Source organism: Tamandua tetradactyla, chromosome 6 (assembly GCF_023851605.1).
Source record: "Tamandua tetradactyla isolate mTamTet1 chromosome 6, mTamTet1.pri, whole genome shotgun sequence".
Lineage (NCBI taxonomy): Eukaryota > Metazoa > Chordata > Mammalia > Pilosa > Myrmecophagidae > Tamandua > Tamandua tetradactyla.
Genome location: NC_135332.1, coordinates 81,572,270 through 81,598,536, shown reverse-complemented (window position 1 = coordinate 81,598,536; position 26,267 = coordinate 81,572,270). Strand labels below are relative to the sequence as shown.

Sequence of the window (26,267 nt, the reverse complement as noted above, 5' to 3'; positions counted from 1 at the left end):
GGTACCACTTCTTGCATATAAACCCAATGAGTATCTTAAAATTTTGCCAACTAAGCTGGACTGCAACAGTGCAATGGGTTGAAGGGAGATTTAAAAATTTCCCTTCAATCTTTGCAAAACTTTCATGCGGACTGGATCCCTTAGTGGATCTTATTAACAACTCACTCCTCCTTAACTAACCTCCTATTAATTTTTCCCCTAAACCCCTGCCTCTTACGATGTCTAAGTTTGTTCACAGGTCAACAGCAGCCATGACCAATGAGCAAAATTCTGAAAACACACTCCTGCTACAACAGAAACTTGAAAATCTACTCCAGTTGCAGCAAAAACATCTCTATCAGCCAGTATGAGCAGAAGAAACCCCCAAACCCAATTAATAATGCCCCGGCTCAACTGGAAGCAACTTCCTCCTGCAACTTTGCCTGGACACAGCAGGAAGTAGCCAAAAAGAGAATATAATGTCCCTGTTTCCTCCAAAAATTGTCTCGAGCTGAGCTAAGGCATCCTGTAAACCTACCCAGCTCTGGTCAATTTTATTAAAGTAAAAGGCAGGAATGTCAGGTCTCAGAAAATAAAACTTGACATACAAAATGGATTCTGTGGCATGGGGGCCCCTTTGGTTTCTCTCCCTCAGCAGCTTCTCTGACAGGACTTGCTGTGCCAGCAAGACAGATGAGATGAACAGGCCAACACCTCACCCGCCAGAGGCCAAACTATGATCAAACCAAGCATGAAGTCATGATCTGCACTAGCCTGATATCTCTCAGTAATGCCTGCAGCCACACATCACCCCCTACACCTCTTGGCACGTTTTTTCCTTTTAAACCACAAGGTGTCAGAAAGAGAGTTTGAGGCACTCTCCTTTCACTGGCAGGTTTCCCTGGCTCTCCCCTGCCTGCTCTCCCCTTGCTATCACTCTGTTACTTTCTCTCTAGCAATAAACCTTCAACCTTACAAATATTTCATGTGGACTGGATCCCTTACTGCTTTACCTTCTTCCCAGAAAGGATTAAAAGTGAGTCTGAACAGGAAGACAGTAGAGAAGGTAGCAGGGACCAAGCCAGTAAGGCCTGGCCAGGTGAGGCTGTGGTCTAAGTTCCTGTGTGAGTTGAGGCTCTCAACCCTCTCCTCTTCACATTAGACCCAGCCTTTACTGGCTAACTGTGACATCTACACTGCAAACAAGGGGTCCATGTGTGAAGAGGCTACAGCAGAATCAGCAGAGTTTTTAGGATCCCCTCTGGGCCCTGCCAAGCCACACGGAGATGTGTGTATGGAGAGGAGAGCACAGCCCTTACTTTTCACAATTCTGGATTTACCTGCTACACTTCCAGATGGCCGTACAAGACTACAGTGTGCTATGCCTGTTTCAGTAGGCAGCCAGAGGAGAGAAGAGCTCCTTTCTGCTGCTGTGATGGGTACAAACCCATCTCACTGTCCTCTCAGAGCTCAATCTGGGCAATACGTGTCTGCCACGGAGGCCTCAGAGCAGAGCACTTGGACAGGACAGGAGGCAACTCCATCTCTGACAGGGGCCAAGCATAGGCCACTGCCATGGAGCAGCTAATGCCCCTGGAGCTTTATCTGAGAGTCTGGGATCAACTAGGGTCCAAAGAAGTTCTGAAGTAAACTCCTGGGTGTGGGGATTGTCTCAGGGGTATGGCTGCCTAAGGAAAGGCTGAAAAGAGCCAAGTTTGTATGCCTCACATGGATGAGTACAGAGTATGAGTAGAAGTGAAAGCTCAAAGAAAACATGGTATGATTTCAAAAAATGAATTCCATCTTCGCCAAAATACACAGGTGCTGTGGGTCCCTGCTTTTCTCTAATTAATCTCAAAGTCCTACAACTGCTCTGTTCCTCCAGCAGGTCTGCTGCTGCCTCCTTGATGATATATCTGGCAGCCCAGCCTGAGACCCTAACGTGGCCACTGGTATCAGCCACCAAGGCTGGCTTCCAGTCTCCCACTGCTGCAAAGCAGCACCTCCTTACATAGCCCTGCCTTCAGGAGCACTGAAGCACTGGCTGCTTAGATGTAGTTTACCTCAACCACTCCTCATCCTCTCCTATCTGGTGGGGTCTGCACTGGGATGTCTTGAAAGCCTCCAGGCCTGAGACTCACCTGTCTGGGAGGTCCTTGCCACCTCTCTCCATTCTGCTCCCTGCAGGTCAAGAACCCATGGCTCCTGCCCCTGCTCTAGCCGGGATATCAGCTCAGGCTTGAAGACCAAGAATCCTGTTGTGGGGGCTGGCAGAGAAGGAGACAGCATAATGGCATAGGGGAGTACAACACAGTGCTCAACCTCCCCACTGGTTCGGGGTGTAAAGGGGCAGGGGGCTGCTGGGGGCACAGGCAGAACCTCTGAAGGGAGAAAAGGGTGGAGATCTGGGTACGGGGGGCATACAATTACCCCCTCTCTGTCCAAATTGGTCCAGCCCCCGAGGCTGGAAAGTGAGAGACAACTACACCCCGAGCCCTTCCTGTCCAAGGCAGGGCTACTACCCCAAGGGTCCTGACACCAAACGAGTCTGCAGAGAATAGGCAGAGTTTTAACAATGGGGTCTGGGGGGCTAGAGAAGAAGGCCAGGCACACTGCCAGCTTCACTCAGCTGACAGTGCTGCCACCTCAGTATAGGAGCAGGAACACTCTAAGAGGAAGGGGTGATTAAAGCCATGACAAAAATAACCACAAAAATAAATTAATGTGAGATGGCTAAAGAGAAAAAGGATATTAGGAAGACACCAGAAGAGCAAAAGAAGAATTTGAAAGAATATACATAAAAACAGCAGATACTACAAAAATGAAATATATCATAGATCAAATTTAAAAGTATACTAGAGACACACAATAGCAGACTTGTGGAGGCAGAAGACAGAATAAGCAAACTAGAGGGCAAAGCAACTGAATTTAAATGCACAAAAGAATAAATGGTGAAAAGATAGAAAAATTTTAATTGGATCTTGGAAATGGTTGCCAACACAAAGTACACAAATATAAAAATCCCTGGTATCCTAGAAGAAGAAGAGAAGAATAAAGGACTAGGAAGATTATTTGAGGAGATAATTGGGGAAAACTTCCCAACCTTTATAAAAGACATAAATATACAAATCAAAGAAGCCCAATGAACTCCAAAAGTAGAGTTAAGTTCAAACAGACTTAATCTAAGACACATGCTAATCAGACTATCAAGTGCTGAAGAGAAGGAGAGAGTCCCGAGAACAGCAAGAGAAAAGTGATTTCACATACAAGGGAAGCCACATAAGAGTAAGCGCTGACTACTTGTTGGGTATCATGGAGGCAAGAGGCACTGGTATGATGTATTTAAGATTCTGAAAAAGAAAAACTGCCAGCCCCCAATTTTTTATCCAGCAAAGCTGTTTTTCAAAAGTGAAGGAGAAATAACTGCTAAATGCAATGTGGAACCTTAGACAGATCCTGAAAGAGAATACAGGGTATGAGTGGAAAAACTGGTGAGGTTCAAATGAGGTTTATAGTTTAGTTAATAGTAAAACAAATGAGGTTTATAGTTTAGTTAATAGTATCTTACCAATGTTAATTTCCTAGTTTTAATCATTGTACCATGGTTACATAGGCTGTTGATATTCAGGAAAGTTGGGTGAGGGGTGCACCAAGCTCTCTGTTACTTATCTGTGAGTTTAAAATTAGCTCAAAATAAAAAGTTAAAAGAGAGAAAGAATTGTCCTGCAAGAAATACTAAAGGGAGTTCTGTTGTCTGGAAAAAAAAAAAAAAAGAAGAGAGAAGTCTGGAGAAGCATACAGAATTGAAAAGTATTAGTAAGGGTAACATAAAGGAAAAAGAGAGAGAGAAAAAACAAATGAACCTGACAAATAAAAACCAAAGGACAGCAGCATAGCAAATCCAGGCAGTGCCACTCGCTGCCCAGGAGAGATGGAACCAAGAACAAGCCACGATGATGTTGAGATGTGCTGCCCACATGGAGCCCGCCACCGGCTTTCTGTCCCCAAGCCCCTTTCCATGTGTGGCCGCTCTGCCTGTGCCCCCGGCATGGCCCAGGCCACCTTGGAGTGCCACGCCCAGACTGGAGCTGGAGGTGCTGGCCGGGCCACCGGCATCAGACCCTGGGTGCCTTATCATAGACCAACGCAGCAACCATGCCTACTTCCAAGGCCAACTACTGGGCAAGGGGGGTTTTGCCCACTGCTACAAGGTCACTGAAAGAGAGACCAGGTGAGCAATGCGGTCAAAGTTATACCGCAGAGCCGTGTTGCCAAGCCTCATCAGTACAAGAAGATCCAAACGACTGAACTGCACCAAGACCTTCAGCACCGTCACGTTGTGCATTTCTCGCACCACTGTGAGGATGCCATTTTCCTGGAGCTCTGCAACCAGAAGTCCCTGGCCCACATCTGGAAGGCCCAGGACACACTTTTGGAGCCAGAAGTTCAATACAACCTGCAGTTGACACTTTCTGGCCTCAAGTACCTGAACCAGCAAGGCATCTTGCACAGGGACCTCAAGCTGGGAAATTTTTTCATAAACAACTACATGGAGCTCAAGGAAGGGGATATGGACTGGTATCTCAGATTGGAGCTTCCGGAGCAAAGGAAGAGACCATCTGTAGCACTCCCAACTATGTGGCTCCAAAAGTGCTGCTAAGGCAGGGTCATGGCTCCAAGGCAGATGAGTGGTCACTAGGCTGTGTCATGTACATGCTGCCATGTGGGAGTCCCCCTTTCAAGACAGCTGACCTGAAGGAGACGTACGACTACATCAAGCAGGTTCACTACACGCTGCCTGCCAGCTTCTCACTGCCTGCCCAGCAGCTCCTATCCTGCGGGACTCACCCTGAGACCACCTGTCAACTGACCAGATCCAGTGCCATGACTTCTTTACCAAGGGTTACATTCCCAATCAGCCTCCTGTCACCAGGTGGTCAACAGTCCCAGACCTAACACCCCCAACCTGGCTAGGAGTCTCTTTGCTAAAGTTACTAAGAGCCTCTTTGGCAGGAAAAAGAACAAAAATAAGAACGATTCTGAGGAACAAAACGAGGTCTTCTGCTTGGTGCCTGGTGTCATGCAGACGTCACTGGCCATCAGGATGCCAGGCCTGAGGGTCTGGCAGTTTCTTGTCCAGCCCTCCTCAGCCTTGTGGAGATTGTACTTCAAGATAGCTCACCCAGGGATATACTGGCAAGCAATGGAGATGGATCTGAAGAAGGTCTGACTGTGGCCACAATGGTGGAGTCAGCCATCTGCGCTTTGAGAAACTGTGTGGCTTCCATGCCCCCAGTGGAACAGAACCTAGCTCTGGCTCTGGGGGCAGAGCCAGAGTCTCTAGGGTAGGTCAGCAAGTGGGTTGACTACTCCAACAAGTTTGGCTTTGGGTATCAACTATGCAGCTGCCATGTGGCTGTGCTCTTCAATGATGGCACACACATGGCCTTATCAGCCAATAGAAAGACTGTGCACTAGAACCCCACTAGCACAAACTACTTCTCTGTGGGCACTGTGCCCCAGGCCCTGCAGTCTCAGCTGGGCGTCCTGTACTATTTCACCTCCTACATGGAGCAGCATCTCATGAAGGGTGGAGAACTACCCAGTGTGGAAGAGGTGGAAGTACTTTCCCCCCATGTTGCAGCTGCAGTGGGTCAAGACTAATCAGGCCCTCCTCATGCTGTTTAGTGATGGCACTGTCCAGGTGGACTTCTGTGGAGACCACACCAAGCTGATTCTCAGCGACTGGGAGCTCCTGCTTGTGATTTCTGTGGTCCATAATCACAGTGATTGTACTTAACCTTCCAACTCACCTCCAGCAGCTGGGCTGCTCCCCAGACCTAGGTAGTGGATTCACTATGCTCTGTACCTGCTCAGGGATCACAGTCCTGTCTAGACCCTGTCCTGCAGAAAAGGCCCTAACCCAACCCCTCAGGCCTGAGGCCTGTGCCTGTGTGGCCCTCGTCCTTGACTTGGTGGCCCTCTCTCTCCTTTTGGTTCCTTACTGTGGCTTGGGCTGACTTCCCCAGGGAATGAGGGACCAGGTTTACCGGGATTGGAGGAAGCCTGTCCTCATTGCCTCCCACCCTTTTCCAAGGTAAGCCTGGGCCTTAGCCTCGAGCTCAGGTCGCAGCATATATGGATTACTTTTATTTACTGACAGACATTTATTTATTGGGATGTGAGCTCCAGGGAGGACCTCTTCATGGGATAATGAACTGTTTTGCAACAAAACAAGGAAACCCTACAAAAAGCACAAAGAAGATGGCTGAATCAAGAACTGCCTTTAGAGTAATAGTTCTGAATGTTAATGGATTAAACCTTCAATTGATCCAATCAAAAGTCACAGACTGGCAAATTGTATTTAAAAATATGATCCATCTACATTGTGCTTACAAGATTTATCTGAGACCCAAAGATACAATAGGTTGAAAGCGACAGGATAGAAAAATATATTCCATGCAAGTAATAACTAAAAGAAAGCTGGGGTTGCTATATTAATATCAGACAAAATACTTAATATGCAAAGATGTCATAAGAGAAAAGGAAGGACACTATATATTAAAAAAAAGTGGTAATTCACAACAACCATAAACATGCACTCGTCAAGGAGCTCCAAAAGACATGAGGCAAACACTGGCAAAACTAAAGGAAGCCAGAGTGATTTGAACAATGAATAAAGAATAAAAATGTATTTGCAAAGTCCCCTTGAAGGAATGATGAGAAAGGGGGAAAATTCAAATTCCCCATTTGGAGAACTCCTGATATTCTCGTAAGCACTGGGGACAACCATTCAATAGCCCGAGCTCTCAATCTTGGAGTTTGTTCATATGAAACTTAGCCCACAAAGGCTAGGCTAAGCCTACTTAAAATTAGGCCTACGAGTCACCCCCAGAGAACCTCTATTGTTGCTTAGATGTGCCCTATCTCTCAGGCAACACAGCAAGCAAACTCACTGTCCTCCCCATATCTACATGAGACATGACTCCTAGGGGTGTAAACCTCCCTGGCAACATGGGACAGAAATCCTAGAATGAGCTGGGACTCAATATCAATGAGAAAAACTTCTCAACTGAAAGGGAGAAGAGAGAAATAAGACAAAATAAAGTAGCAGTGGCTGAGAGATTCCAAACAGAGTCAGGAAGTTATCCTGGAGGTTATTCTTACACATTATATAGATATCCCCTTTTTAGTTTAAGGTGCATTAGACAGGCTAGAGGGAAGTGCCTGAAACTGTAGACCTGTGTGCCAGTAGCCATGTTTCTTTTTTTTTTTTTATTAATTAAAAAAAGAATTAACAAAACAATTAGAAATCGTTCCAATCTACATGCACAATCAGTAATTCTTAATAACATCACATAGTTGCATATTCATCATTTCTTAGTACATTTGCATCGATTTAGAAAAAGAAATAAAAAGACAACAGAATAAGAATTAAAACAATAATAGAAAGAAAAAGAAAAAAAAAAACCTATACCTCACATGCAGCTTCATTCAGTGTTTTAACATAATTGCATTACAATTGGGTAGTATTGTGCTGTCCATTTCTGAGTTTTTATATACAGTCCTGTTGTACAGTCTGTATCCCTTCAGCTCCAATTATCCCTTCTCTCTTTTTTTTTTTTAATTAACGGAAAAAAAGAAATTAACCCAACATTTAGAAATCATACCATTCTACATATGCAATCATTAATTCTTAACATCATCACATAGATGCATGATCATCATTTCTTAGTACATTTGCATTGGTTTAGAAGAACTAGCAACATAACCGAAAAAGATATAGAATGTTAATATAGAGAAAAAAATAAAAGTAATAATAGTAAAATCAAAACAAAACAAAACAAAAACCTATAGCTCAGATGCAGCTTCATTCAGTGTTTTAACATGATTACTTTACAATTAGGTATTATTGTGCTGTCCATTTTTGAGTTTTTGTATCTAGTCCTGTTACACCGTCTGTATCCCTTCAACTCCAATTGGCCATTATCTTACCCTGTTTCTACCTCCTGCTGGACTCTGTTATCAAGGACATATTCCAAATTTATTCTCGAATGTCTGTTCACATCAGTGGGACCATACAGTATTTGTCCTTTAGTTTTTGGCTAGACTCACTCAGCATAATGTTCTCTAGGTCCATCCATGTTATTACATGCTTCATAAGTTTATCCTGTCTTAAAGCTGCATAGTATTCCATCGTATGTATATACCACAGTTTGTTTAGCCACTCTTCTGTTAGTAGCCATGTTTCTTGAAGATGAATATATAATGATACAGCTTTTGCAATGTGACTGTGTGATTGTGAAAACCTTGTGACTGATGCTCCTTTTATCTATGGTATGGACAGATGAGTGAAAAATATGGATTAAAAATAAATAAATAATAAGGGGAAAAAAAACTGAAGGGAGCAATAGACATTTCTTCAGTCATAGTGGGAGATATCAACAAACAGAACAACTATACAGAGAAGGAATAAGGAAATAGAGAACTTAAGAAATCTGACAAATGAATTAGACCTAACAGACATATCTAGATCGTTGCACCCCAAAACACCAGGATGTACATTCTTCTCAAGTGCTCATGGAACACTCTCCAGGACAGATCATATGCTAGGGCACAAAATGGGTCTTGAAAATTTTAAAGACAGAAATTATTCAAAGCACCTTCTCTGATCATAATGGAATGAAGATGGAAATCAATCACCACCAAAGAACTGGAATTTTCATAACCATATAGAGGTAAACAACAAACTCTTAATCAGTGGATCAAAGAAGAAATTGCAAGAGAAATCAGTAAATATCTGGAGATGAATGAAAATGAGAATACAACATATCAAAACCTGAGGGATGCAGCAAAGGCAGTGCTGAGAGGGAAATGTATACCTCTTAATGCCTGTATTACAAAGGAAGAGCTAAAACCAAAGACCTAACTGAAGAAACTAGAGAAAGAGCAGCAAATTAACCCTAAAGCAAATAGAATAAAATAAATAACAAGGATTAAAGTGGAAATAAATGAATTGGCAAACAAAAAAACAATATAATCAATCAAACAAAAGTTGGTTCTTTTGAGACCAAAAAGAATGACAAACCCTTAGCTTGACTAACAAAGTCAAAAAGACAGAAGATGCAAATAAAATTTTAAAAAAAACAGGGTGGGTCATTACCATGGACCCCAAAGGAAAAAAAAAAAAGCACACAAGAGAATACTATGAACAAATGTACGTCAAAAAACTAGACAACCTAGATGAAATGGACAATTTCTTAGTAACACAGGAACAACCTATACTGACTAGAGAAGAAATAGGAGACCTCAACAAACCAATCAGAAGTAAAGAGATTTAATCAGTCATCAAAAATCTCCCCATGTTGAATTCATGATATTCTCACAAGCAGTGGGGACAACCAAAGCAACAGGCTGAGCCCCAATCTTGGGGTTTGTTCATATGAAACTTATCCCATAAAGGATAGGTCAAGCCTACTTAAAATTAGGCCTAAGAGTCACTCCTAAGAGACCCTCTTCTGTTGCTCAGATGTGGCCTCTCTATCCAGAAAACACAAGAAGCAAATTCACTGCCCTCCCCCTGTCTACGTACGACATGACTCCCAGGGATGTGGACCTTCCTGGCAATGTGGGACAGAAATCCTAGAATGAGCTGAGACTCAGCATCGAGGGATTGAGAAAACCTTCTCGACCAAAAGGGGGAAGAGTGAAATGAGGCAAAATAAAGTGTCAATGGCTGAGGGATTACCAACAGTAGAGAGGTTATCCTGGAGGTTATACTTAGGCACTAAATAGGTATCACCTTGTTAGCCAAGATGTAATGGAGAGGCTGGAGGGAACTGCCTAAAAATGTACAGCTGTGTTCCAGTAGCCATGTTTCTTGAAGATGATTGTATAATGAGGTAGCTTCCATAATGTGACTGTGTGATTGTGAAAACCTTGTGTCTGATGCTCTTATCTACAATATCAACAGATGAGTAAAACATACGGAATAAAAATAAATAATAGGGGGAACAAATGTTAAAATAAATTTAGATTGAAATGCTAGTGATCAATGAAAGGGACGGGTAAGGGGAATGGTATGTATGAATTTTTTCTGTTGTCTTTTTATTTTTTTTCTAAATTAATGCAAATGTTCTAAGAAATGATCATGATGATGGATATGCAAATAAATAAATAAATAAATAAGTGAATGGATAAAAAAAAAATCTCTCTACAAAGAAAAGCCCAGGGCCAGATAGCTTTACAAGAGAATTTTACCAAACATTTTAAGAACTAACATCATTCCTGCTCAAAATCTTCCAAAATTTTAAGAAAAGAGAACACCACCTAACTCATTCTAAGAAGCAAACATCACTCTAATACCAAAACCTAATAAAGATACTACAGGAAAGGAAAACTACAGGCCAATCTCTTTAATGAATACAGATGAAAAATTCTCAAAAAAAAAAAAAAAAACTTGCAAATCAAATCCAACAGCACATTAAAAGAATTATACACCATGACCGAGCGGTACTGGAAAACAAGAAAATCAATTAATATACTACAACACATTAACAAATGGAAGGATAAATAATCACATGATCATCTGAACTGATGCTGAAAAGGCATTTGACCAAACTCAGCATCCTTTCTTGATAAAAATATTTCAAAGGTAGGAATCGAAGGAAATTTCTTAAATACGATAAAGAACGTATATCAAAAACCCACAGTCAAAATTATACTCAATGGTGAGAGACTGAAAGCCTTCCCCCTAAGATTCAGAATAAGAAAAGGATGCCCACTGTCACCATGATTATTCAACAGTGTGCTACAAGTTCTAGCTAGAGGTAGGCAGAAAAAAGTAATAAAAGACATACAAATCAGAATGGAACAAGTAAAACTCTTATTATTTGCACACAACATGATCCTATATCTGGAAAATCCTGAGAACTCTATGACAAAGCTATCTGAGCTAATGAACAAATTCAGCAAAAAAAAAAAAAAAAGATTAATGCACAGAAATCAGTTGTGCTTCTATACACTAGTAAGGAGCTAACTGAGGAAGCAATTAAGAAAAAAATTCATTCACACAGCAACCAAAAAAATCAAGTATCTAAGAAAAACTTAACGAAGGATATAAAGGACCTCTACACAAAAAACTAAAATACTACTAAAAGAAATCAAAGAAGACCTAAATAAATGAAAGACATTCCATGTTCATGGACAGTAAGGCTAATATCATCAAGATGTCAATTCTACACAAATTGATCTATAGATTCAAAACAATACCAGTCAAAATTCCAACAACTTATTTTGCAAACGTGGAAATGTTACCAAATTTATTTGGAAGGGAAAAGGGCCTTGAATAGCCAAAAACATCCAAAAAAGAACAAAGTGGGAAGACTTACTTTTCTGACCTTAAAGCTTATTATAAAGCCACAGTGGTTAAAACAGGATGGTGCTCTGGGGAAACTCCTGATACTATGTCAAACATTAGGGACACCCATATCAATATGCCAAGCCCTTGATCTTGAGGCTTGCTCTTGTGAAGCTTATGTGGATAGTGGAAAAGTTTAGTCTATCTATATGTGTGCCTACAAGTCACCTCTGGAGGACCTCTTTTGTTGCTCAGATGAGGCCTCACTCTCTATAAGGCCAACTCTGTAAGTGAAATCATCATCTTTGCCCCTATGTAGCAGATGACATTCAGGGTTGAAAATCTCCCTGGTGGAGTGGGAGATGACTCCAGGGATGAGACCGGCCCTGGCACCATTGGATCAACAATTTCATCCTGACCAAAAGGAGGAAAAGAAGTGTAACTAATAAAGTAATAAAAAGGAGGAAAAGAAGTGTAACTAATAAAGTAATAAAGTATCTGTGGCAGAGAGGGTTCAAGTTGAGCCAAGAGGCTACTCTGGAGGTCACTCTTACCCAAGCTTCACTTAGACATTGTTACCTATCATAACGTGCCAAACCCCAACCAAAACCAGTCCAGCCAATCTTAAAGAACACCTAGGGCAATATATAAGACTCTAGGGTTCATGCACTCAGGTAACTTTCCAGAAACCGACAACCTCCAGAAGGGTCCCTGGACCAGGTAAGTTCTGAAACCTAGAGGGTCCAGCCTTTCCAGAACATCAGCTAGTTCCATCTCCCTACCCCATATTATTACAGCCCCTTCCAATATGAAAAAGTTAGAATGGCCACAGCCCAAATACCCCTAAAGAGTGGGACAGAAAAATCAAAGGTGATGGTTGAGAAGGTAGGGTTTAACAAAAGCATGATTTCTGATTCATTAAACTGACATTTCTTTTAGTCTCCAGTATCATGGAGCAGCTAGAAGTAAACACCTGAAATTGTGGAATTGTAACCCACACCAAACTCTGAAATCTGTTCTACAACAAATAGTTGTGCTGTGCTTTGAAATTTAATTGCTTTTTTGTATGTACGTTATTTTTCACAAAAAAGAAATGCTGACTGTGATGACAGAAATATATATATATATATTTATTCCTTCTAGCCTCCTGTGTTCTAAAGCAGCTAGAAAGAAAAATGTAAGATGATGTTATGATAGCCCATGACAAATTCTGAGATCTGTCCTGTAACTACTTGTTGAAGACTGCTTTGAAAACTATTGCTTTTTCCTCTCTTTGCTTTGTATACATATTATACTATACAATTAAAAAAGTTAAAAAACAAAAGAATCAATGACAACAACAAAAAATGACATCTCTATTCTCAAAAATTAAAAAAAGAAAGACAGCATGGTACTGGCACAAAGATAGACATATTAATCAATGGAATCAAATTGAGAGTTCAGAAATAGACCCTCACATCTATGGTTACCTGATTTTTGACAAGGCCCCCAAATCTGCTGAACTCGGACAGAACAGTCTCTTCAAAAAATGGGGCCAGTTACTCTCTTCTAAGCTCAACTCTGCAAGGGAAACCACTGCTCTCCCCACTATGTGGGACATGACATCCAGGGGTGAAAGTCTCCCTGGCGGCATGGGAAATAACCCCCAGGGATGAGCCTGGCCCTGGCGCCATGAACAAAAAGGGGAAAAGCAGTGCAACAAATAAAGTATCAATGTCTGAGAGAGTTTAAATAGAGTGGAGAGGTTACACTGGAGGTCACGCTTATACATGCTTCAGTTAGACATTGCTACCTATCATAATATGCCAAAGCCCAACCAAAACCATTCCTGCCAATCCAAAACAATACCTAGGGTATTATATAAGATTCTACATGGGTTCCATGCACTAGGGTAACTCTCCAAATCCTACAACCTCCAGATGGGTCCTGGACCAGATAAGTCCTGAAATGCAGCGCGCCAACCTTTCCAGAACATCAACTAGTTCCATTCCCCTATTCCATATTACTGACAGGCCCTTCCAACACGAAAAAGTTAGAATGGACATACCCCAAATACCCCTAAAGAGTGGGAGAAAGGTCAAAGGTGATGGTGGAGTTATACAGAGAAGATTAGGTTAAACAAATGAGTGTGAGTGCCGAATCATTATACTGATATTTCTTTTAGCTTCCAGTACCTTTGGGCAGCTAGAAATAAAAACCTAAAATATGGAGTTGTAACCCATACCAAACTCTGAAATCTGTTACTACTAACTGTTGTGATGCACTTTGAAATTTATCATTTTTATGTTCAAATGTTATTTAAGGAGAAGGAGAAGTGTAACAGAGAAGATAGGATTTAACAAATGAATATGGCTGTTGAATCATTATTTCTTTTGGTCTTGTGTCTTGGAGGAGTTAGAAGAAAAAACAAGAAATTGTGGAACTGTAATCCATACCAAACTTTAAAATCTGTTCTATAATTACTTGTTAAAATGTACTAGGAAATTCATTGCTTTTTTGCATATTTCACATGCACAAAAAAAAAACATTAAAAAATAAAATAAATAAATGGGACTAGAAGAATTGAATATCCATATCCAAAGGAATTAAACAGGACCCATACCTTACATCCTATACTAAAATTAATTCAAAGTAGATCAAAGACCTAAATAAAAGATCCAGTACCATAAAACTCCTGGAATAAAATAGAGGGAAATATCTTCAAAATCTAGGGATAGGGTATCGCTTCTTAGACCTTATACCCAAAGAACAAGCAACAAAAGAAAAAACAGATAAATGGGAGCTCCTCAAGATTGAACATTCTATGTTTCAAAGGACTTTGTCAAAAGGGTGAAAAGGCAGCCAACTCAGTGGGAGAGAATATTTGGTAACCATATATCAGGTAACAGTTTGATACCCAGTATATATAAAGAAATTATACAACTCAACAATAAACGGACAAATAACCCAAGTATAAAAATGGGGAAAAGATATGAACAGACATTTCTCCAAAGAGGAAATACAAATGACTGTAAAGCACATGAAAAGATGTTCTATAGAAATGTAAATCAAAACCACAATTAAACAAACAGGAAACTAAATGTTGAAGAGGATGTGAAGAAAAAGGAACATATTCACCATTGGTGGGAATGTAAAATGGTGGTCTCTGTGGAAGACAGTTTGGTGGAAAACTAAATATTGAGTTGCCCTATGACCCAGCAATTTTGCTACTCAGTATACATCAGAAGATCTTAAAGCAGGGACATGAAAGATATTTGCACACTGATGATCTTAGTGGCATTATTCACAATTGCCAAAAGATGGAAACAATCCAAGTATCCATCAACAGATTAGTGGATAAACAACATGTATAAATATACAGAAGATGAATACCATACAGCAGTAAGAAGGAACGAGGTCCTGAAGCATGCGACAACATGGATGAACCTTGAAGACATAATGCATAAGTCAGATGCAAAAGGACAGGTATTGTATGATTTTACAAATATGAACTGACTAGAATATATACTCAGAGCCTTAAAATGTAGAATATAGGGTACCTAGGCACAGACAGAAGCTAGAGAAGGGGGACTAGTTACCTTTTAACAAGGTTGAACTCAAATGTCTAGGAATGGATAAAGGTGAGGGTAGCTCATTGTTGGAATTATAATAGTACTATATTGTAGATGAATTTGGTTGAAAGTGGTTGTTTAGACTTATGTATGTCACTGATTAACACTAAAAATATAAGTTCTTACGTGAACTAGTACAAATATACACTTGTATAAGGAGTTAATAAAAGAGGTATATGGGAAAATTAACTACTACAACCTATAGACTATAGTTAACAGTAAGACCCTAATATTCTTTCATCAACAGTAACATGTGTACCACACCAACACTAGGGGTCAATAATGGGATAAGGGATATGGGATATCCTGGGTTTTCTTTTGTTGCATCTATCTGATATTTTTCTTTTTAGAGCAATGAAAATGGTCTAAAATTGAGTGTGATGATGACTGCATAACTAGATGATAGTGCAATATACTGTATATTTAGATAGAAGATATCATATGTAAATATATCTCAATAAAATCTGCAGATTCAAAACATACAAACAAAAAACACTAATGAAGCATGCCTTAATCAGAAAATGCTACAGTCCAGCCCCCAGTGGTCACCTCCCCATCTTGTGTCCAGGGCAGTCCTTCTTCCAAAAGGACTCTCCTGTCAGCTCCCACCTGACCTTGGCACCACCTGACTTTACTGGCACCACCCTACCTTCTTGGCACCACTAGTCCCCATGCTGGAACTTCCATAGAGCAGCATGCCCTCCCATCAAGAGCCCCTATTGCCCTTTCACTGCTGGCAGGTGCTGGGGTGGGCACTTAGCCCATTTGGGTCAGACAGCCATTCAACCTGGGAAGTGGGGTCAGCCAAGGTCTCTGATTTAAAGTTTCCCTGAGGCTTCTTACCATGGGGTTTTAAAAAAAAGCAGATGGAGAGATTCCAGTCTGTAATGAACAAGCTCAAGCTACCAGATGTGCTCAGAAGTCACTGACAGAAAACCATCCTTACCCTAGGTCTCAAAGTTGTCACAGAAGGTCCCAGAGGAATATTACAGTCTAAGTGACAACCAAAATGCAGTAAAATTTGAAGTTAATAACGCAATAACCTCACAGCAAAACCAACTGAGGTCATCATAGTGAGAATGTGCCAAGAAATAAAATAACCAATATGGGAAACAACTACAAACATAACAGAGGTTAAAAACTAGGGTATTATGGGAAGACATTTTCTCTTTCTTCCTGATGGCTCCCTGGGCAGGATCCAATTTCAGGCTCCTACCTGCTTTCTCCCTTTCGTTCTTCCACCTACTTCCTCCACGCTTTATCTCTTTAATAAATCTATTAATCTTTGGAAAAAAAAAACCACAATGACATATGAACAAATACATCCTGAAAGAGTTGAAAGTAAAAACTAAATGGAAGAATTTCTAGAAAAAGTAGTAATGACAAAATCAGTACAAGAGGAAAGTAAAAAGCCTGAACAACCATTAAGCACTAAGGAAATTTAAATAACTAGTCTAAGGCTTTTCTCACCAAAAAGCCAAGGCACAGACAGTTTTATAAATGAGTTCTACCAAAAGTTCTAAAGCTCAATGACTTCCATCTATATAAATTCTAGAACTTAAAAAAGTAGCAAAAGCTACCCAGCTCATTTTATGAGGAGGTATAATATCTAAAATCGAAAACTAACATATAGACAATTTACAAAAAGAAATGTACAGGTCCATTTTGCTTATGAACAGTGATGCAAAAATTCAAAATACAATTATTAGATGAGTTCAAAGGGTTATATATATTACGGTCCAAGGCTGGGGGAGGAAAGAAAGAGTCAGAAGGACTGCTGAAGCCTTGGGCACTAACTGAGCTGCTTTGAGTCCATCCAAGGGGACCAAAGATGGCTCCGAGTTGGGGCAAGGCCGTTGTCCTGCCCTCACAAGGAATCCCTCTCTGCCCTGGCACTCCACAAAATGAGTCTTGACATGGGCAGTGGTGTGTTTGTGGTGGGCCTGGTCAGTGGGGGCAGCAGTGGTGGTGGTGACAAAGACTTTCCAGGACCCTGGTGGGCAGATGCCAGTGGATGGGGCTGATTCTGGCCATGGGTAAGAAAGGCTCCTTTAGGGGACTCCCAGAAACATTAAGGGTAGGGATGAATGACAGCTGGAGCAAGAAGAGGTACTATGTACTCATGATAGCAATGGGATTAAGGCCACTTTGGAATTTGAAACACATCTTTCCAGAGATATGGTGTGCTACAAGGGCAGGAGGGTAAGGGGTGGTGGTGCAATCCTAGGTGGGCCCTCAGAAGGCTACTTAATACAGATAAGTGTAAGCACAACTAGAGGACTGACTGCATTCTAAGTAACAGAGGCAGGTGGCTAGTAGGCAGTGCAGGAGAGGCCCCTGCAGGAGAGGTCAGCAGGGATGGGTGGGGTAGATTTATATATATAAATCATGATTCAAGTAGTTTGTTCCAGGAATATAAGAAAATATTAATTTACACCAAGTTAACAGATTAAAGCAGAAAAATCACACAATTATATCAACTGATGAAAAAAAGAATCTGAAATCCAATACTTAGTTATGAGTAAAAACAAAACAAAACCCCTTGCCAAGCAGGAATAGAAGAAAACTTTTAAATGCGGATTCATTCCCTTTAAAATGAGGAACAAAGCAAGCACGCCCAAAATACTGGTATGGTTTAATATAGCATTGGCTCTCCTGCCCAATGCAAAAGGTAAGAAATGTGACTGATAAGGACTGGAAGGAAAATATAAAACTTTTATTTGCAAATATCATCTGCCTCCTAGAGAACACAACAGAATTTAACAAATGATTGAAAGCAACAATGTTGCAAACTGCAAGATCAATTCTCAAAACCCAGTAACGCTTCTGTATACCAGCAATAAATAGTTAAAACTACAAAAAAGATGATCACAAAGCAACAAAAATTAAAGCATCTAGGAATTAACTGATTAACAGTCAAGAAAATTTTAAAACTTTAATAAAAACTGTAGAAGATAAGTGGAATAATAAGAGACACATCTAAGTTTCTGGATAGGAAAACGTAATATAGGAAAGACGTTCGTTCTTATCACACTATCTATAAATTCCAAGCACTTCCAATGAAAGTTCCAGTGGGATTTTTGAGGAAATCCAATATAATCTAAAAATTATGTGAAAGATTTACCCTATTACCCATGAATAGGAAGTGGATCTCTCAAAAGAATAGAGAGACCTGCCCTACCAGGTATTGAGATATACTACAAAATCAAAGCTAAAGGAAGGAGTAGCGACTGGCAAACAAGAGAGATTCAAGGATGAGAACAGAGCTCACAAAAACCCATACTCCTCAACGGGCAAAGATTAGACTGTTTCGTAGATGATAACGGGAAATGACTCAGTATGGAGGCAAAAATAAAACAGTGTTATTTCTAATGTTCACAAATGTGAACAATATACCACACAGTTCATAGGAGAAAATGTAAGGTAACTTGATGACTTGGGGTAGGGAAAACTTTTAAATAAAACTTCAAAGGCACAACCTTTAGGCAAAAACAAACAATCAAAAAGAATTTAATTACATTAAAACCTGACATCAAGTCGTTAACAAATGCAGGAGATAGAAGATATCTACAATGCACAAAATCTACAAATATGGTCATATTTGACACACCCTAAGATAAACTTTCTTTTTTTTTTTTTTTGCATGGGTAGGCACTGGGAATTGAACCCAGGTCTCCAGCATCCAGCAAGGTAGGCAAGAATTCTGCCTGCTGAGCCACCATGGCCCACCTAAGATAAGCTTTTAATGTAACATCTCTTTTTTGGGGGCATAGGCAGGTACCGGGAATCGAACCCAGGTCTCTCACATGGCAGGCAAGAACTCTGCCACTGAGCCATCATGGTCCGCCCAAGATAAGCTTTTAAATAACACTTTCTCAACTCTAGATTTGGGATTCATCTTGGAATAGGTGCTTTCTTACAGCTGTCACAGGTACCTGCACAGGTGTGAATTCAGCCACAGGTGCTCATTTCACAGCTTTGGTTGAGTCACATGCATTGTTGATACAATACACTGTGAGTTTAACCACTACTTAAAATGTCATTAAAAAGAATATCCTGAGAGTTGGTAATAATGCAGAAAGCTACTACATAAGCAGAAGGGCATGAAAGAAGAGCAACAGGGCTTAATTTTGAAATCAGAGAAAAAAACTACTGCTGGAGGAGGGACCGCAATTCCAGTCACTGGCAAATCAGAAAGTGTACGTTTACAAGGCCTGAGAAAGCAGCAAAGGCACTAATAGATGAAGCTGTTCTGTTTGTTACTGAGACATGCATGAAAGGAATGGAATTTCATGCTGGGCAAGAAAGCCTGAGGACCAAACCTCACTGGATGAAAGAACACCCAAATACTCAAGAAACATGCCATCACCCATACTCCCCATGGCCTGCAGGGCATTATCATGAGGGAAAGTAGTCCACTCTAAGCCAAAGCATAACTCACTAGAGGATAGGAAGAAATATCAGAAAACCCCAATCACTTTATTACTTCTGTCTTTTCCTTTCTATATGAGTGATACATAAGTAACATTCAAATAAGTCTAAATGAGATCTTTAAACACTATAAAAAAAAAAGTACAGAATAAGAAAAAAATCTGATATTGCCAGCATTCTATCTTTCTTAATGGTCCACAAATTAATGATGAATTTTACCAAAAAAAAAAAAAAACCAACTATATATTCGATTTGTTTAAATTGAACATAAGGAATAACACAAGGAACACCATCAAATCAATTGGAAACAGCAACCCCAGTAGAAAATGGGTGAAGTTTCCAAGTAGACACTTTATAGAAGAAACCCAACAGGTCAACAGGAGTATGAAGACATTCAAGCTTAGTAGTAACATCCAAACTCAAACCACAATAGGCTCACACTTTACACTTACTTGAGTGACAAAGTATTATCAAGCTGGACCATGCCAGTATGGCCAGAAAGGACGGGTACAGGAGGGCTCTTCTTCCCAGCAGGAGGGGTGCCAGGTACAGCATCCTGAGAAGCACTTGGCAGACCAAGGACCTCCCTGCCTACCCCGGAACCTAAAAACCCCACCCTGATTCTCCAGCCCAGGGGCCCAGGATGATCACAGGACCATGGAGCCAAGAAGGCAGAGAGTTCAACAGCAGGTGGGAAAGGTGCAGTACAGAGAAGGTGATACCTCTTGACAGTTATCTGAGCATGCCAAGCAGCAGGCACATCTTGCCAGAACACAAAGATGAACATTAATCATGCCTGAGTGGGTGCCTATGGTGAGGGCAGGGAAATGGGAGAGAAAGACAGAAGGACAGGAGCAGGGAAGATATATCTGACAGTCCCATGCATCTGCACACAGTGGTCCCAAGGACATCTCTGCTGCCCTTGATTTAGTTCTACAACCATTTCCTCTGACACCATAAGCCCATGATTTCTTCTTGTTTAAGCTACTTCAGGATAATTTACTCACCTACCCAAAAAGGAGGATTTATTATGCCCCATTATTCCACTCCCCCAATAGGTGTTGATTCACATGACATGCGCAAGGCACAGGCCTGCTGTGCCCTTCCAGGTCAGCTCTGGACCCACAGCTCCCACCCTACAGGCTGGCCATACAGAGCGTGAAGACTCATGGGCCCAAGGCCCACTTAGGCCATGAGAGCCTGAACAATCCCAGCCCCTGGCACAGGCCTGGATGGGATGGGTGTTGATCAGTAACATGGTGATGGTGGTGGTGTCCCAAGGTGCAGCCTCACCTAGCCCGGCCACGCTACTGTGGTTCTCCAGCATCACTTCCCTGTAGAGGGCTCTCTGGCCAGGGTCCAGACACTGCCACTCTTCCCACGAGAAGTGTATGGCCACATCACCAAACGTCACAGCCTCCTGAAAAAAACACACCCCTGTGCCCCACCGAGACCTGGTGCCAGCCTCATTCTGGCACCACCGCAAGGCCTATCTCAGGCAAGGGTACCATAGGGTGAAGCAAATTAGTCCTGTTTTAACCCTTTTGGGGCTAAAATCCTGGGGTGGGCAGTCTGGGGACAGGGGAGCAACCCAGACCACGTCTATGGCACAGACCATCCCCACCTTAAGAGCCTCAGTTAGGTCTGGACAAGGGTAGGCTCAGTTTCTTAGGGAGAGGAGCAAAAGGGTCATGCCTGCAGGGTCTAGCCCAGGGCCCAGTGGATGCCCAGAACCCCATCAGGCTTCCTACCATGAGACTGAATGGGCGTCCACGCGTCTTGGCCAGGACCTCTGTTGGTAGTTTTGAAAGAGAGGTCAGGGTGCTGGAGACCCTCAACTTCCAGTATAATCAACAGGTACTGTGCTCTCCACTCCCTTATCTGCAATTCCAGATATTTTCTTGAAGGGACATGGTTTCGTTCAGCTTCCTGTGTGCGTCACTACACAAACATGTAAAGTTGCTACATGAAAGGCACTCGACCTAAGCAGAAGTGAACAAAAGGTCAAGAACCCTGCCTTCACAGAACACAGTTTGGTGAAGCAAAGGGTAAAATAATTACAGAAATGCAAATCTGCAACCATGAGTGTGTTTCGGTACAAGAGACTATCAAAACATTTATAGCAGGAAAATGACTTAGTGTGATGTGTCACCTCCCTGAGGATGTGCTCAGACCTACAGGCTGTAAAGTAGCTAACAAGGCCAAGGTGGTAGAGGTGGGGAGGGTACTCCAGGCAATGGGAACAGCACCGCAAAGAGCCTGAGGCAGGGAGGACTCCTGTTGAACGGAACCAGTGGCTAGATGACAGGCAGCAAGGGAAGCAGGGAATAAATGCAGGTTGGTATAGAATGAAGCCACAATGATGGACTACAGGGAGGGTTGGGTATAGGAATTCCAGGAATCAAGAAGCTGCTGGTGGAGGACAACCACAGATCTAGGAGAGCCCAGGAATTCCTCCCTTTACAGTTCTGAAACTCCAGTCTCCAGCCACAGTGCCCACGGCCCATCAGCAATTTGAAAGGGGCAGGGAGATTACACCAGTTCCAGAGCTGCAAGTTGATACGGACCACCCACCTCAACTGAACCACTGGGCCCATTGGTTCCCTGGGAATGCCCTGCGAGGTCAGACTAAGGAGTAAGAGGGCTTCCTTGAAGAGTTTAGGGCTCAGAAGGTGGCGCCAGAACCAGGCAATAGTGGGGCAGGCCCTGAGCAACAGCCAGAATTCAAAGACACAGGAATACGGGTGGAAATCGCCTGTTCCACCCAAGGCACCGCCCTTTTTGCACCATCACAAATTCTAGGCCTTCAGGAAACAATGAGGAAGAGACGACCCTAACTGGGGGTGACTACGCAGGAGAGAGACTGGGACGCTCCTGGGCAGATCTAAAAGAGAAGGCTCGACTGGTGCTCGACTAGCTGAGGACCGGAATCTGGGAGCCTGGCCTGCGTGTGGCAGGGGGCCTTGGCCATACGCCCCCGCCCAGCGTTGACCACCTCCAGTAGGCACTCAAGGTCTCTCCAGGCCGGCCCGAGCCCACGGAAGGCCAAGGGGGGAGAGGCGGGAAGTGAGTCCTCGGGGCGGGGTGGGGGAGGCGTAGGGCGCAGTGAGGCTGGGAAGCCCGGGAGGCCGGCGGCCACTCGGCCCGAGGACTAGAGGTAAGCGGACAGGCCACCGCGCCCGCCGCTCAGACTCACCCTCCCGGAGGAGCGCCGGAGGGTTGCGAACGCGTGACGGTGGCGGAAACGGACTTTGGATGCCCGCCCCCGCCCCACGGACTTCCTGCCGCTCTAGGCCGCACGGAGGCTTGACCGTCTCTGTGGTTCCCAATCCCGCCGCCCGGACACGAAGGACCCGGAAGGGCCAGAGCCTGTGGGCGGGGCCACCCCCGGGGCGGGGTCAGGTCCCGGGGAGCTGGAGCCCGTCCTGCATCTGCAGAAGCTGACGCCCTGTGCTGAGGTTGGGACCGCGGGGTGGCCCGGGTCATCCGGAGGCGCAGGTTCCCCACACTGGACCGGATGCCTGACACGGCACAAGCCTTCAGCTTTTCCGAATCAAAACACCTGTTGGGCACCTGCCAGGCTCCGGGGTGGCGGCGACAACCCCGCCCCGGTGGGGGACGCTCGAGGAGGGGGCGGCCAGGTTCCGGCGAGGCGGCCACGCTGTCTGTCCAGCAGGTGTTTTCCTGGTGGGCGAGGCGGGAGGGGCTGGCGGCCCAACGAAGGGTCGTGGGGTGGGACACCGATGCAGGGCGATGGGCTCCAGCACCTCCCAGGCCTTTTCCCGAAGTCAAGTGAAGGCTTTTCCTAGCAGTTTTACTTGAATGCTGGGCCATCTGTGCTGGGCGGTCTCCTTGGCACCCCCAGACTCATGCTCTGCCCTGCTGTTGGGGGAGAGACAGCGCTCCCTATGGGCGGGTGGGCCTCTCCTGGGGGTGCCGGTGTCCACCCCCTCGGGGCTTATTTTGGGCGGCCCCAGCTCCCTAGGCCTCGCGACAGTACGTCATCTCTGGCTGCCTCAACTTCCCTCACCCACCCACCCTGAGTTTCCCTTTGTTGGAGCCTCATCACCATCACCAGCCGGGTGCCCTGTGCTTATGCCTGGACCCTGGCCTGCCCATCACCCGCACATTTGATCGCTGGAGTGGCGGGAAAGTGCTCGGAGGGCGCTTGGAGTGCTGCGGGGCCGGGCAGGTCCTAGTTAAGCAGTGACCGGCTCAGCTGTGGACGTCTGCCGCTCTCTTGGGCACCCCACACTAAAGGAGTCCCCCGCAGAGGCTGAGAAAGGAAGGCCCAGAAAGGGGGGCGAGGGAGGGAAGTGGCAATGGTGTGTGTGTGTGTGTGTGTGTGTTTGTGTGTGTGTGTGTGTGTGAGCAGAGATCAGAGGAATAAGTGTGGTGTCAGCAGCTGGGGGACAGTAGGGGCGGCTCGAGTGAGGCAGGCCACCGAGGCTTGGGGTCTTTTGACTATCTCCAAGTCCCTTCTGGAGAAGTCGGAGCAAGTGGGAGTCTGTGACTTTGTGCCTAGGGCCTGCAGGGACCTAGTATCTTCCACTTCCACTTCCACTTTCTACCCTACCTACCGGGCCACCTGCTCTGGGTCCCCCCAGGTACTTGGGATCTCAACTAAGAGCACAAGTCCACACTCTGTGATACCTTCCTGCCATAGCACCCAGAAATGGGGTCATGCCACATGTTGGCTAAGTTTCACTGGCCAGTCACACGGTCTCCCTGGACCTTGGGGTGCAGAGGAATTCCTAGCCTCCTCCTTGGAAGGTTGGGAAGCCCAATGAGATGAGTGAAATGGGAGGGCTCATCTATACCAAAGCAGCTCTGGGCACTGTGGTTAGGACGGGCTCCTGCTGGTACACTGGAATCACTGCAGGATGGGGGTGGGGGAATCATATAAACTGCTGAATGTGTCTCATCTACAGATTCCAGTTACTGGTCTGGGGTGTAGCCTGGGCAGCGGAACTTTGAAAGGCTTTCTGGTGATTCTATGTGCAGCAAAATTTGAGACCAACTGCTGTGATGGATACAGAAAAACACCCCATTTACTTCCTTACACCCAGCTTTGGGGGTCCTTTCCTGTTCAATGGCACATGCCACATTCAGCTGTAAGAACCCAGGGAATGGATAAATGGGTGGCTGTCAGCACCAGGGGGCAGCGTCGGCCCCTCCCTCCCTGCCCTCCTGCTCTGAGAGCAGGTGATCTCCACTACCACCACCTAAGGCAGGAGCTGTGCTCTTGCCAAGGGACAAAGTTCCTTGTGAGGAATTTCTTCCTGCATGGCTGTGGGGGTCCTTCAGGGCAGGACAACCATTTTGCAGCCCTGACATTTGGTGGATTGACAGGTGCACACTGCAGCCCTGCAGCCACATGGCTGGGTGTATGCGCAGGGACCAGAGGCTTTGGGAGTTTGCTGCAGAATTGAAGTCCTCAAATTCAAGGCCGTTCCTGGGGCCCGGGTGGTCCAGGCTGTGCCTTAGAATATTATTGGAATGATATAGCTTTCACAATGTGACTGTGTGATTGTGAAAACCTTGTGTCTGATGTTCCTTTTATCTACCTTGTCAACAAACGAGTAGAACATATGGAATAAAAATAAATAATAGGGGGAACAAATGTTAAAATAAATTTAGTTTGAAATGCTAGTGATCAATGAAAGCGAGGGGTAAGGGGTATGGTAGGTATAATCTTTTTTTTTCTGTTTTCGTTTTATTTCTTTTTCTATTGTCTTTATTTCTTTTTCTGAATTGAGGCAAATTTTCTAAGAAATAATGAATATGCAACTAAATGATATTGTGAATTACTGATTATATATGTTAATGTTTTAGTTCATTTGTTAAATTTTCTTTAATAAATAAATTTAAAAATATTGGGGCGGGCCGCGGTGGCTCAGCGGGCAAAGTGCTTGCCTGCTATGCCGGAGGACCTCGGTTCGATTCCCGGCCCCAGCCCATGTAACAAAAAACGGAGAAACAGAATACAATAAAACAAGAAAATGTTTAAAAATGTTTCCCTTTCTTCCTTCCTTCCTTCCTTCTATCCTTCCTTCCTTCTCTCTGTCTTTACTTAAAAAAAAAAAAAATATATATATATATATTATCGGTAGCATGTGGAGCCGAGCTGACACAGGGTACTCAGGAGGGACGGGCTGCATTCCAAGGTCAAGGTTCTCAAGCCAGAACTGAGGAGGTGGGCGTGGGGGAGAAAGGTGGGGGTTCTCCCAGCATCAGCATTAGCCTTTGCCCTGTCACACATTTGGCATGGTGTGAGACATGAGAGACAAAGTGGTCTCTTACCCCAACCTTTGTGAGCTACCTGAGGTGTCTGGCACTGTAGGCCCACACCATCTGCTGGATATAGGTCCAGTCCAGGTAGAAACCCTGTGCCCTGCAACCAACTGGGGGAGGGGAGTGCCTGAGTTAACCCTGATTGCAGACACTGGAAAACTAAGTTTGAGAAGAGCAAAATTAAGAAAATGATTTACATGAAGCTCTCGTCGATTTCACTCTGGGATTGTGAAATATGGCAATCTAATTTGTAGTCTAATCAAACCTCTTGCAGAACGACAAGCTTCCCTAAGGAGTGATTGATTCTCATTTAACCTGCCCCCAGCTTACCAGAATTAAAAGACGCTTTGATCATACAGGTTTTTCCCACAAATGCATGCCCTTGGCTGGGAAGGCTGTGATCCTGGGGATTTATTCCATTGGTCGTTGGATGTAGTAAGGACCAGGCTTTGGGATTACGGGGATCTTAGTCTGCCTTCGGGTTCTAATTTACTGGTTGTGTGACCTTGGGCAAGCTCTTTAAAATCTCTATCTCTAGGGTCCCCAGACTTAAAAGCCAAGTCACACAGGGTCTCCGGGATAGCTGGTGCGTG

The 26,267-nt window shown here is 43.8% G+C and overlaps 1 protein-coding gene and 1 pseudogene across 4 annotated transcripts in view; one reads left to right on the top strand and one right to left on the bottom strand.

Annotated features, from left to right (window-relative positions):
* Positions 1–22,686, bottom strand: part of LOC143688467 (zinc finger protein 7-like) — a 32,797-nt gene extending 10,111 nt beyond the window's left edge. For all 4 annotated transcript variants that reach the window (XM_077166383.1, XM_077166384.1, XM_077166385.1 and 1 more), the window contains exons 1-4: positions 22,577–22,686; positions 21,132–21,362; positions 20,674–20,800; positions 2,121–2,246 (exon numbers count right to left, since the gene is read on the bottom strand). In XM_077166383.1, coding sequence (XP_077022498.1) covers positions 2,121–2,246; positions 20,674–20,800; positions 21,132–21,134 — 256 coding nt within the window. In that variant the 5' untranslated portion in view covers positions 21,135–21,362; positions 22,577–22,686. The remainder of the gene's footprint in view (positions 1–2,120; positions 2,247–20,673; positions 20,801–21,131; positions 21,363–22,576) is intronic.
* LOC143685682 (serine/threonine-protein kinase PLK3 pseudogene) lies at positions 3,957–5,875 on the top strand (annotated as a pseudogene).
* Positions 22,687–26,267: the final 3,581 nt, after the last annotated feature.